Below are 13,913 nucleotides of genomic sequence, written 5' to 3'. Positions count from 1 at the left end.
ACAGCTAATTCATCTACCTTGTTCCTGATGCTTCTCGCATTAAGGTATAAAACCCTCAGGCTTTTTTTATGCTCACATTTTTTATGAATTAGTTTGGCCCTTTGTTTTTTGTTCCTCACCCTTTTATCATTTATTTCTGTCTGCCTTTCACTTTCCTCTATTTCACTACATAGGTTTCTAGCCCCCTGCCATACTAGTTTAAATGCTCCCGAACTGCTTTATCAAAAATTACCCCGAGAACATCAGTTCCATCTCTGCACAGGTGTAGACCGTCCCTTTTGTATAGGTCACACCTACCACAAAACTGGTTCCAATGCCTCAAAAATTTAAAACCCTCCCTCTTACACCACTTGGAGAGGCAAGGATTACTCAAGGATGGTCAGCATCGCTTTGTCAGGGGGAGATCATGTCTAACCAATTTGATTGAATTTTTCGAGGGGGGGGAAGATGTGTGATTGAGGGTAGTGCAGTTTTTGTAGTCTACATGGACTTCAGTAAGGCTTTTGACAAAGTCCCACATGGGAGACTGGTCAAGAAGGTAAGAGCCCATGGGATTTAGGGCAAATTGACATATTGGATCCAAAATTGGCTTAGTAGCAGGAGGCAGAGAGTGATGGTCGAAGGTTGTTTTTCTGACTGGAAGCCTATGTCCAGTGGTGTACCGCAGCGATCGGTGCTGGGTCCTTTGCTGCTTGTAGTGTACATTAATGATTTTGATATGAAAGTAGCAGGTATGATCAGTAAGTTCGGAGATGACACGAAAATTGGTGGAGTGGTAAATAGCGAGGGGGGAAGCCTCAGGCTACAGGACGATATAGACAGGTTGGTCAGATGGGCAGAACAGTGGCAAATGGAATTTAAACCTTAAAAGTGTGAGGTGATAGATTTTGGGTGGACTAACAAGGCAAGGGAATGCACAATGAATGGTAGGACCCTAGGAAGGACTCAGAGGGAACTTGCTGTGCATGTACATTGTTCCCTGAAGCCAGCAGGACAGGTAGATATGCTGGTTAAAAAGGCATATGGGATACTTGCCTTCATTAGCTGAGGCATAGAATATAAGAGCAGGGAGATTATGATGGAGCTGTACAAAACGCTAGTTGGGCCACAGCTGGAATACTGTGTCTATTTCTGCTCGCCACACTATAGGAAGGACGTGATTGCATTAGAGAGGGTGCAGTGGAGATTCACCAGGATGTTACCTGAGCTGAAGCATTTCCGCTATGAAGAGAGACTGGACAGGCTGGGGTTGTTTTCCTTAGAGCAGAGAAGGCTGAGGGGGGACCTGATTGAAGTGTACAAAATGTTGATGGGCATAGATAGGTTAGATAGAATGGAACTTTTCCCTTTAGTAGAGGGGTCAATAACCAGGGGACATAATTTCAAGGTAAGGGGCAGGAGGTTTAGAAGGGATTTGAGAAAAAAAATTTCACCCAGGGTGTGGTTGGAATCTGGAACTCACTGCCGGAAAGGGTGGTTGAGGCAGGAACCCTCACAACATTCAAGAAGCATTTAGATGAGCACTTGAAACGCCATAGCATACAATGCTACGGTTCGAGTGCTGGAAAATGGGATTAGAATAGACGGGGCTTGATGGCGGGCACGGACACGATGGGCCGAAGGGCGTCATTCTGTGCTGCCTAACTCTATCGGCTGAAAATTCAGTAGCCTTAGTGCCTCATTTGAGGCGCTAGAAGGCCTTGCGCCGGAGTTATGGCCAGTAGTGAAATTCCCTGGGGCCCTAAATCGGCGTTGCTCCGGTAGCGCTGCGCCGGCACCGATGACGTCATCGGTGTGCGCAGCGTCCCGGTTGCCGTGGTAACCCACCCGAACTCCGAAATTGAGTTGCGGCCGCCTCGCCCGTGGCAGCCGCAACCAGCGTTTTGTCAGAGGTGCCTTACTGCAGTTAGCGCCGGCGCATTAAAGGCTCCGCGGCGGCCGGCCGCTTTCCCGCCGGCCGCCTGCCCGCAGCTCCCTCCCCGGACTTCTCTCCCCCCGCCCCCCCCGGAGCAGATGCAAGCCCGGCACTTGTCCGAGGTGCCGGGCTCATTTTTAAGAAGATTTGCGCGGGCCGCGGCCGGGTGCAGGCAGCTCCTCCTTAATGGAAGGAGGAGGCCTGTACTTCCCCAGCCTGCCGCACCGCATCGGGTGCCACAGCGCCGGAATTGCTGCGCGAAACGGCAGTTAGCGCCCTTTTCCAGGTGCTAAGACCCTTCAGTAGCGCCGGCAGCCGTTTGGGCGCGGCGCCACTGAATTTTTGGCGCGCGCAGGGGACTTAGCGCCGGCACTAATTTCCGGCGCTAAAGCCCTGGCTAAGCCAAAACCCAATTTCTAGGCCTATGACTCTGGCCTAGAAATTCACTAGCCTTAGCGCCGCTTTTGAGGCGCTAGAGGGACTATCGCCAGAGTTATGGCCAGTTGAAAAATTCCCTGGGGCCCTAAAGCGGCGTTGCACCGGTAGCGCTGCACCGGCACCGATGACATCATCGGTGTGCGCAGCGTCCCGGTTGCCATGCCGACGGGCCCCAGCGCCGAAATTCAGTTGCGGCAGCCTCGCCCGTGGCAGCCGCAACTAAGACTCTGGCAACCGAGTCTTACACAAGTTAGCGCCGGCGCATTAAGGTCGCGCGGCGGCCGGACGCTTTCCCGCCGGCCGCCTGACCGCACCTCCTTCCCCGGACTCCTCCACCCCCCCCCGCGGAACAGATGCATCTGGCCTGCAAGCCCGGCACTTGTCCGAGGTGCCGGGCTCATTTTTGAAAAAATCAAACGGCCAGCGATCGGGTGATGGCAGCGCCTCCTTAACGGGAGGAGGAGGCCTGCACTTACCCAGCCTGCCGCACCGCATCGGGTGCCGCAGCGCCGGATTAGCGCCGCAATTCGGCACTCAGCGCCCATTGGGAGGAACTCACGCCCACCAGTAGCGCCGGCAGCCGTCTGGGCGTGGCGCTACTGAATTTTTGGCGCGCGCAAGGGAATTAGCGCCGGCGCTAAATTTCCGGCGCTAAAGCCCTGGCGCGGCGTCAACTCAATTTCTAGGCCTCTATGTTTTAAGAAGCGTTTAAAGGAGGAGGAGGAGAGAGAGGTAGAGCTGCAAAGCGATTTAGGAAGGGAATTCCACAGGTTAGTGCCTTAGCAGCTGAAGTCATGGGCGGCAATGTGGAGCAATGAAAATGTAGGATGCGCAAGGGTTCTTATGACGGGAGGGATCTTGAGGGTTGTAAGGCCATTTGTTACAGAGTCTGACTCTTCACTGGGAGAGACACACACTGTACACAGGGACACTTGTTACAGAGTCCAACACCTCACTGGGAGAGACACACACTGTACACAGGGACACTTGTTACAGAGTCAGACTCCTCACGGGGAGAGTCATACACAGTACACAGGGACACTTGTTACAGAGTCTGACTCCTCACTGGGAGAGACACAGACTGTACACAGGGACACTTGTTACAGAGTCTGACTCCTCACTGGGAGAGACACACACTGTACACAGGGACACTTGTTACAGCGTCCGACTCCTCACTGGGAGAGACACACTCTGTACACAGGGACACTTGTTACAGAGACTGACTCCTCACTGGGAGAGACCCACACTGTACACAGGGATACTTGTTACAGAGTCTGACTCCTCACTGGGAGAGACACACACTGTACACAGGGACACTTGTTACAGAGTCTGACTCCTCACTGGGAGAGACACACACTGTACACGGGGACACTTGTTACAGAGTCCGACTCCTCACTGGGAGAGACACACACACAGTACACAGGGACACTTGTTACAGAGTCAGACTCCTCACTGGGAGAGACACACACTGTACCTAGGGACACTTGTTACAGAGTCCGTCTCCTCACTGGGAGAGACACACACACAGTACACAGGGACACTTGTTACAGAGTCCGACTCCTCACTGGGAGAGACACACACACAGTACACAGGGACACTTGTTACAGAGTCAGACTCCTCACTGGGAGAGACGTACACTGTACCTGGGGACACTTGTTACAGAGTCCGTCTCCTCACTGGGAGAGACACACACACAGTACACAGGGACTCTTGTTACAGAGTCAGACTCCTCACTGGGAGAGACATACACTGTACACAGGGACACTTGTTACAGAGTCCGACTCCTCACTGGGAGAGAAACACACTGTACACAGGGACACTTTTTTACGGAAACTGACTCTGGGACAGACACGCAGGAATATTGAGTGCATTTGTCAGTGTTTCACTGCAGCCCAGATGTAGCCCCACCCTGGGCCCTTCCTGTCTGTGCATTTCCACAGTGGCCCATTGGGGGACATTCAGCCCTGGATATCCTGAGGCAGCGCTGTGTGGCCGGGCGGCTGAGTATCGGGACCCGGTGGCTGACCCTCTGATGTCAAAATGCGAGATGACACTCGCTCAGCTCGAACTGGAAACCCTAAAAGTGGCCGATGGATTTAAACCCTGAGCGCACCCGATTAAAGGGGAGGGGCAGGAAATCGGCCAAAAATTGTAAATGAGAGCAGCGATGGTCTTCAATTGAAATGTTCACACAACCACACTCAGTCCGCATCTTGTTCCCTGCAGCGACTCCAGGTGTCTCTTTCCGGTTAAACTGAAGTGATTCCAGCCCAGCCTGAAACAGATTAAATATTAAACAGAAAATAAACAGATTGAACAACAGTGTAAATAACAGAGAGACGTGGGTTAATATTTCAATAATAATAAAAGACAAATATTACCCATAAAAGTGACTGAACCCCATTTATATTTTATTTATTACATTAAACATTAAAACAAACACTCACTCGATCAGCTGTAGACTCCTGCAGGTCAGTATGAGGCGGCAAAGAACGGGGACAGATCGATCTGTGAAGGAGTTTGATCCCAGGTCCAGATCCGTCACTGACTGGTTTGAACTGAGAGCGGAGGCGAGATCCTCGGTACAAGAAACTGTGAGACCGCCGCCATCCAACCTGGTGAGCAGAGAGAGAAATAACAGGAATCAGAGTAAATCCCCAGTGTATATTAATAACAGTATTATTGATACTCATAATAATGTTCAGTGTCAGACATCCAGTTATTATAAACACAATCTCACACAGTCTGGTACTTACCGCAGTTCCTGTATTTTACAGTCCGGGTTCCTCAGAGCCGCAGACAGTAGTTTCACTCCTGAATCTCCCAGGTTATTGCCCCTTAGTCTAAACAGAAACAGACAGAGAGTGAGAAACAAACTGAATGAAACCCCGCATTGGAAATATTTTTCTCTTGCAGATATTACAGTAATCACTGAAAGTACTTAAGGAAATTGATAACCCGCTTTCCCCCCGCGATTTCCCTACCTCGGCAGGTCGGGTGCAGCAGGGTCGCTGGCGGGTCTCTGCCCTATCTTTTAAACAACTTTCTCCTGATTGGATTGCTTAGCCCCGGCCAGCACGTTTCCCGACCAAATAGAAGAAGCGGGACTGGTGACGTCACCGATGCGAGTCAGCAACCGATTTCCTTAAAGGGATCATGCGCAAATTTAGTTTGACAGTTGTGCTGTCAGTATTTTACAGCATTGAAGCGCTGCAAGCACTGAGAAACATTGCACATAGGTGCGCGGATGCACCCAGGCTCTCCCATGACTCGCTCCATATGCATATGGAGGGAATCACAACCCGCAGAGAGATTCTGTTCCCTTCTATTGAGCGGAAGAGCCTTCCCCCTTAGACTAACGCAGCCTGGTTGCACATTGTACAGGAGCACACAAGCAGGGATGTTGTCAGGAGGACCAGGCTTTAGTGGGGCAAACCTTTCACTAATGCCAGTAGATCACGAAGAGTTACTGCAACGTCACACTCAACCTCATCCTGCTGTTCCACTCATCACATTCCCATCATTCTGCCTTCTCTACCCTAATCCTGCACATGCTTACTCACACCGCTTTACTTGCACCTCCACCCATCTCGTTCTATCTACATTATCACTTCCCCATCTCACTAGCCCACACTCACCCATTCGAACATACAAATTAGGTGCAGGATTATGGTACTCTGCCCTTCGAGCCTGCTACGCCATTCAATAAGATCATGGCTGATCTGATTACTCAAAATTCCCGCCTACACCCGATGACTTTTCACCCCCTTGCTTACCGAAAATTTATCTACCTCTGCCTTAAAAATATTCAAAGACTCTGCTTCCACCACCCTCTGAGGAAGAGAGTTCCAAAGAGTCACGACCCTCTGTGAGAAAAAAAATCCTCATCTCTGTCTTAAATGGCCGATCGCTTATTTTATATACAGTGACCACTAGTTGGAGATTCTGCCACAAGAGGAAACATCCTCTCCACATCCACCCTGTCCCGACCCCTCAGTATCTTCTATGTTTCAATCAAGTCACCTCTTACTCTTCTAAACTCCAGCATGTACAAGCCTAGCCTGTCCAGGCTTACCTCATAAGATAACCCGCCCATTCCAGGTATTAGTCCAGTAAACCTTCTCTGTACTTCTTTCAGCGCATTTACATCCTTCCTTAAATACGGAGACCAATGCTGTACACAGTACTCCAGATGTGGTCTCACCAATGCCCTATATAATTGAAGCATAACATCCCTACTTTTGTATTCAATTCCCCTCGCATTAAACAATAACATTCTATTAGCTTTCCTAATGAATTCCTGTACCTGCAAAGTAACCTTTTTGTGATTCATGTACTAGGGCACCCAGATCCTACTGCATCTCAGAGCTCTGCAATCTCTCACCATTTAGGTAATGAGATGAAATATTTCCATTCATCACTGCCTGTGACTGAGGTCGGTTTCAGTGTCATTTCCCTTCCCCCAGACCTCATTGTATTGTGTACTGGAATGTGCTGTATTGTATACTGGAATGTGCTGGAATGTGCTGTGTGTAGGGCTCCGCCCATACCTGGCCCCGTTTGTAAGCTAGCTTCAGTGTAGCCCCAATCTCCAGAAGGACGACATCTCTCTCGCTTACGTGTTTCGTTCTAAGTTAATAAAAGCCTTGTTTTGTTCTGCTACATTCGAGTCTCGGAATTATTGAGGCACATCAATTTTATTAACTTATTTTTTCAACACTATGGATCAACTCCTGAAACTCGAACGTTTGGATTTGGATCAACATGCTCCGGACGCATCAGCACGCTTCGGACACTGGTTTGAGTGTATGGAATTCTTCCTGGAAAATTCCGCAGCCGTCAAAGACGCTACGGACGCTGCAAGGATGAGACTCGGAATTCTGCGGAATTGGGTAAGCCACCGGGTTTACCCCCTCATCCAAGACGCCGAGGCGTACCTGGCCGCCTGCGACACCTTAAAGGTGCATTACCAGCAGCCTATGAATGAGGTGTATGCTAGGCACCTGCTCGCCACCCGCGCACAGCGACCTGGGGAATCGGTGGAGGAGTTCCTAAGCACCCTGAAAATGCTTGGCAAAGACTGCAAGTGCCGAGATGTAAAAGCCGCGGTTTACACTGACGAGCTTGTTCGCGATGCCTTCATCACAGGCCTCAGCTCCCCTTACATCCGGCAAAGACTGCTGGAAAAAACGGGGTTGGGCCTGAAACAGGCTGCGGACACCGCGCGATCCCTGGATGTGGCCCAGAGAAACTCGGACGCCTACTCTTCAGCCCGCGCCATCCACGCCGCCACGTGTGCACCGAAGGCGCCGCCATCTTGGAAGGCATCTTCCCCGCCCGACAGCCCGACACCGGCTGGGCCCCGCTCTCCCCCCAGAAGCCCTACGACAGCCGCGACGCATCAGGGACCCAACTGCTACTTCTGCGGGCAGCCAAAGCACACCAGAAACCTGTGCCCGGTGAAAGGCACCACCTGCTTTAAGTGCAGTAAGAAGGGGCATTTCGGGAAGGTGTGCAGAGGGAACCCCGACGGAAAACCCGCCACCGCCGCGTGTGTGCCGTGGGAGCGGCCATCTTGGACGCCATCTTGCCCGACCTCGTGGGGTCCGCCATCTTGTGAGCAGACAGCGTGGACGGCATCTTGTATCGATCAGGGCCCTACAGTGGCATCGGTCACAGTGGACCAGACCAGGCCGCACCCGCTGTCCAGATCAATGGTGGACATCGAGGTAAACGGGTGCCGGGTTAAATGCTTAATTGACAGTGGAAGCACGGAGAGCTTTATCCACCCAGAACTGGCACAACAACTCTCCCTAAAGGTGGTCCCTACTCAGGGTACCATCTCTATGGCTGACAAAACCCAGACATCGACCATTCTGGGTTACTGCACGGTACAATTGTGCGTTAACGGAACTGTATATGATAATTTTAAAGTATTAATCATGAAGAATCTATGTGCGAGCGTGATCTTGGGCCTGGATTTCCAGTGCAACCACCAAAGCATCATGCTCAAGTACGGTGGGTCCCAGCCGCCCCTCACAGTGTGCGGCCTGGCTACCCTAAAGGTAAAGCCTCCTTCGCTATTCACGAACCTTACCCCTAACTGCCGGCCAATAGCGACCAAAAGCAGGAGGTGCAGCTGGGAGGACAGGCAGTTTATCGCGACCGAGGTAGACAGGCTCCTGAAAGAGCGCATTATTGAACGCAGCAACAGCCCGTGGCGCGCCCAAGTGGTAGTGGTAAGGGGTAGCGAGAAGAAACGGATGGTGATCGACTATAGTCAAACAATCAACAGGTACACCCTACTAGACGCCTGCCCGCTACCACGCATATCAGAAACGGTGAACCAAATCGCCCAACACCGGGTGTTCTCCACCATCGACCTCAAGTCGCCATACCACCAGCTCCCTATCAGACCAGAGGACCGCCTGTACACCGCCTTTGAGTCGAACGGACGCCTCTACCAATTCCTCAGAGTCCCCTTTGGGGTGACGAATGGGGTCTCGGTCTTCCAGAGGGAGATGGACCGCATGGTCGATGACCACCACTTGCAGGCAGCCTTCCCCTACCTCGACAACATCACCATCTGCGGTCACAACCAGCAGGATCACGACTCGAACCTCGAGAGGTTCCTGAAAACCGCACAAAAACTCAACCTCACCTGCAACGAGGACAAGTGCATTTACAACACCACACGCCTCTGCATACTAGGCAGCGTGGTGGAGAATGGGGAAATCGGACCAGACCCCGACCGATTGCGCCCCCTACGGGAGCTGCCCCTGCCCAACACTCCCAAAGCCCTGAAAAGATGCCTGGGGTTATTTTCTTATTATTCCCAATGGGTCCCCAACTACTCCGACAAAGCCCGCCCCCTCTTGAAAGCATCCTCTTTCCCGCTCTCTGCTGAGGCCCACGCTGCCTTCAAAAGCATTAAGCAGGATATTGAGCGGGCCACGCTACAGGCAGTGGACGAGAACACTCCATTTCAAGTGGAAAGTGATGCGTCTGACTTCGCCTTGGCGGCCACCCTCAACCAGGTGGGGCGGCCCGTAGCTTTCTTCTTGAGGACCCTCCAAGGGCCCGAGATCAGACACTCCTCCGTGGAAAAGGAGGCCCAAGCCATCGTGGAGGCAGTGCACCACTGGCGCCACTACCTAGCTGGCAAATGCTTCACCCTACTTACCGACCAGCGGTCGGTAGCGTTTATGTTCAATAATAAACAGAGGGGGAAGATTAAAAATGATAAGATTCTTAGGTGGCGGATCGAGCTCTCCACCTTCGAGTACGACATCATTTACCGGCCAGGGGCCCTTAACGAATCCCCTGACGCCCTCTCACGAGGGATGTGTGCCAGCGCCACCGGGGATCGGCTACAGACCCTCCACAACGACCTCTGCCACCCAGGGGTCACGCGGCTGTTCCACTTCATAAAGTCCCGTAACTTACCCTACTCGATTGAGGAAGTTCGGTCCGTGACCAGGAACTGCCGCACTTGCGCTGAGTGAAAGCCTCGGTTCTACCGCCGAGTTAGAGCCCACTTAATCAAAGCTACACGGCCCTTTGAGCGGCTCAGCTTAGATTTCAAGGGCCCACTCCCGTCCGTCGACCGCAATTTTTCTTCCTGAACATTGTGGACGAATACTCCCGGTTCCCATTCGCCTTCCCCTGCCCAGACATGACCAGCGCCACGGTCATTAAATGCCTCAACAGCCTGTTCTGCCTGTTCGGTATGCCGAGCTACATCCATACGGATAGGGGAGCGTCCTTCATGAGTGAAGAGCTACGCCAGTACATGCTGTCCAGGGGGATCGCCACGATCTGTACCACCAGCTACAACCGCCGGGGTAACGGCCAAGTGGAGCGAGAGAACGGGACAGTATGGAAAGCAGTCACTCTAGCTCTAAGGACCAAAGGGCCTCCCTATCTCCTGCTGGCAGGAAGTCCTCTCGGATGTGCTCCATTCGATATGGTCGCTATTGTGTACGGCCACTAATACTACGCCTCATGAACGAATGTTTGTCTTTCCCCGGAAATCCACCTCAGGCGTATCCATGCCGTCATGGCTCACCACCCCAGGTCTGGTACTCGTGCGAAGGCATGTGAGGGGCCACAAGATGGACCCTCTCATGGAGCCAGTACACCTACTCCACGCCAACGCCCAATACGCATATATCCAGCACGCCGACGGAAGGGAGGACACCGTGTCCATAAAAGACGTTGCCCCAGCCGGCATCGACAAAAACCACGGCAATAGCGGCAACGACGATCACAGCAACTCTTACCCACCCACTACTCTTTCATCACCCCCGGAAGAACACCGACCAATGGCACCCCCACCAACTACCCCTTCAACAACCCTGGTGGCACCCCCGGCAGAGACCCAGGAGGCTACCGGGGACACCCAGCCGACACCCGCGGCACCGCAACAGCCACATCGGTCGCAGACGACTATCAAACCCCCGAACAGACTTAGGGCTAGATTTTCAGTAGCTTGCGCCAGCAGTTAGCGCCTTAAGAGAAGTGATTTCCAGGCGCTATGCGTGTAGCGCCCGGGCGCAGCGCAGTTTGCGCCCCGCCCCAAATTAAGTTGCCCGTTAGCGCCGGCGCAAAGTTTAGCGCCCGCCCGGATGCGCACGCAGAAAATGACGTCACATCCTCGTGCAACGCCCTTTGGCCGCCCCGATTGCAAACTTCAGTCGGACCGCCCCATTGTGCGGCGGGCGGCCGGAGCGTTTGGAAAAAGGAACTCAACACAACCAGCGCGGGCCCCGGGGGGCGCTAATTAAAGGGAACGTCCTCTCCAGTATAAAGGCCATCCTTTTTTCAGAAAACAGTCTTGTGCAACGCATTTCTGGAGACACAACAAGGAGGATAGCTAACTGGTTTCAAGCAGCAAGAGCCAGGTATTTTTGGACTCAGGCAACAGCGCTGCAAGTGGCCATTTGGAAATTAGAGTGTTTGCCAGGATTTGATGGGGGTTGCATGGGGTGCCAACGCGGAGCTGCAGCTCCATGTCCGTAGGGCTCGCAGATGCATTGTGAGAGGGGCAGCCCTGGCTAGAGGCAGAGGGGGCTACAGGCGTCGGCCACGTAGGCCTTACCCAGTCAGGCTATACCGCCAGCAGCGCTCCTACCTAAACATGAGTGTTAAAAGGCTCCGATTCCGAAAGGGGGTGATTGCAGAGATCTGCCACCTGCTTCGCCGAGATCTGCGGCCAAAGCTCAGGTGCAGGACGTCTCTGTCGGTGGAAGTGAAGGTGACGGTGGCATTGAACTTCTATGCCACCGGCTCCTTCCAATACGCTGCTGGGGACATAGCAAACATCTCCCAGTACGGCACGCATCGCTGCATCCGCCAGGTGACAGAAGCACTGTTCAGAAGGAGAAGCCAATTCATCTCCTTCCCCATGGCCCTGGAGAGCCAGCATCAGCGCGCATTGGGATTTTCCAGACTCGGGGAATTCCCCTTGGTGCAGGGCGCCATTGACTGTACGCATGTGGCTTTGCGGGCCCCTCTGGAGCATGGCGAGCAGTATCGCAACAGGAAGGGCTACCATTCTCTGAATGTGCAGCTGGTCTGTGACCACAAGCAGCGCATCATGGCTGTCAATGCCAGCTTCCCAGGCAGCAGCCACGATGCCTTTATCCTGCGGCAGAGTACTGTGCATGACATGTTCCAGGCACAGCCTCCCCCAAGAGGATGGCTACTCGGGGACAAAGGCTATCCTTTGTGCACCTGGCTCATGACCCCGCTCCGCGCGCCCAGGACCGCTGCTGAAGAGGCCTACAACGAGAGCCATCAAACCACCCGCAACATCATCGAGCTAACTATTGGGGTCCTCAAGCAGCGGTTCCGCTGCCTTGATCGCTCCGGAGGAGCTCTCCAGTATTCGCCGGACCGGGTCTCCCAATTTGTGGTGGTTTGCTGCATGCTACACAACCTGGCTATCCGCAGTACTCAGGCACTGCCACCTGACGTTGGACCAGCACCTCAGGAGGAGGAGCAGGAGGAGCATGAGGAGGAGGAGGAGGAGGAGGAGGAGGAGCAGGAGTACGTTCCCAGGAGGGAGCGACCAGGGCCAAGGGCCGCACGACGCCACCTTATTACACGGTACTTCTAAGCCCCCTGTCAGGGAATGGCCAGGGGCCATGAGGGAAGATGAATGCAGCCGCTCCGCAAGCCCTCAGCCGGCGAAGCCAACAAACACTAAGAAGAACAACCATGGAGACTGCATGAATAAAGATAATTTTTTATTACACAAAAATGAAAAGCCCTTCCCACATGAATCCCCAAAAACAATAAACGGGCCCCACAAAAAGCCCAACAAACGACTCACTCCCACAAACTGGGGAGGAGCCACTCCACCTTTATTGAAACCGGGCCTCAACGTCGGCCTAACGCAAAAAAAAAGCCCTCCAAAAGCACAACCATGGGCAAAATAAAGATGGCCACCGCCATATTAAAGGAAAGCTGGCCACACCCTCTACTGAGTGGCCCGCGAGGGCGAGACCTTGGCCAGCATTTTGCCTCCCCTGCCCTGCCTGCTGCTCCTTCGCAAGCTCTGCCCAGTGGCTGCTGCGAGGCTGGGGGAAGGCGCCTGAGGCTCAGATGCCCTTCCGCCAGATGCCGCTGGGGGGCGGCCTACACGGCGTTTGGGCCTCGAGGGGCCGTCTCCTGAGTGGCGCACCTGAGCCTGGCCACCATCAGCTGCAGCCGCTTGCCCTTGACGCCCCAGAGGGGGAATGGCGGCGACGGATGGCGCAATGTGGGCCAGCTGGCGTCTGGGATGCGCTGGCTGGTGCTGTGGCGCGGTGGCACTCGGCCGGGCCCGCACTGCAGGATCCGCAGCAATCAGCCGACGGCCGGCTTGCTGGGATGGTCCAGCGCGGCGCCTGACCTGGCGATGCCTGCCTGAGACAGCGCATGTGGCAGCAGTGAGTGGCCCTGTGGTCCTGGTGTGCGCGCGCATCACATCCGCCAGGGTCTTGACGGCATCAGTTAGCATGCGGCCAGTCGCGGCAGTTGCTGCCTCGAACTCGCGCACACTGGTCGCCAGCGACTCGATGGCCTCAGGCATGCGCCCCACCACGCTCATGAGCTCCGTGTGGCGCCGGTCCGAGTCGTCGGCCATCTGATCGAGCTTCCGCACCTCCTCCGAAGTGAAGGTGTCCGGACTGGAGTCGCGACTCTCCCGCTGGGGAGGAGGGGGCCGAACTAGGGGACCCTTGCCGCGTTGGTGACGGCGAGTGTGCCGAGCAGCAGCACTCCCCTCTGATCCTTCCCCCCTTTGGGGGGAAGGCCGCGGGCCACGCGCACGGCTGCTGGGTGGCTGGACGCCACTGGTCCCAGAAGCTGCATTGCCCTGCGACAGTTCCTCCAGGCACTCGTCCAGTGAGGAGGTGTCGAGCATTTCCTCCTCTCCTGCGGGACGTGACTGTTCCCCCGAAGGTCCGGCTTGCTCCTCCTCCTCCTCCTGGTTGGAGGTGCTGTCACTGGCAGCCTCAGGGTCCTGGTCGTCACCAGCTGAAAGCAGGAATGCACAAGAGTAGCTTCAGAGTGA

General features: G+C 54.1%; 1 protein-coding gene across 2 annotated transcripts in view; it reads right to left on the bottom strand.

Annotated features, from left to right (window-relative positions):
* Positions 1 to 4,540: 4,540 nt before the first annotated feature.
* LOC147093044 (NACHT, LRR and PYD domains-containing protein 3-like) overlaps positions 4,541 to 13,913 on the bottom strand; it is a 64,383-nt gene continuing 55,010 nt past the window's right edge. For both annotated transcript variants that reach the window (XM_085976370.1, XM_085976369.1), the window contains 3 exons: positions 5,110 to 5,196; positions 4,801 to 4,968; positions 4,541 to 4,628 (listed from right to left, as the gene is read on the bottom strand). In XM_085976370.1, coding sequence (XP_085832496.1) covers positions 4,541 to 4,628; positions 4,801 to 4,968; positions 5,110 to 5,196 — 343 coding nt within the window. The remainder of the gene's footprint in view (positions 4,629 to 4,800; positions 4,969 to 5,109; positions 5,197 to 13,913) is intronic.

The sequence above is a fragment of the Somniosus microcephalus genome, unplaced genomic scaffold (genome assembly GCF_052327205.1).
Source record: "Somniosus microcephalus isolate GS21.2 unplaced genomic scaffold, FLI_Smic_1.0 unresolved_chr2, whole genome shotgun sequence".
Lineage (NCBI taxonomy): Eukaryota > Metazoa > Chordata > Chondrichthyes > Squaliformes > Somniosidae > Somniosus > Somniosus microcephalus.
This window is presented reverse-complemented; position numbering and strand designations above follow the sequence as displayed.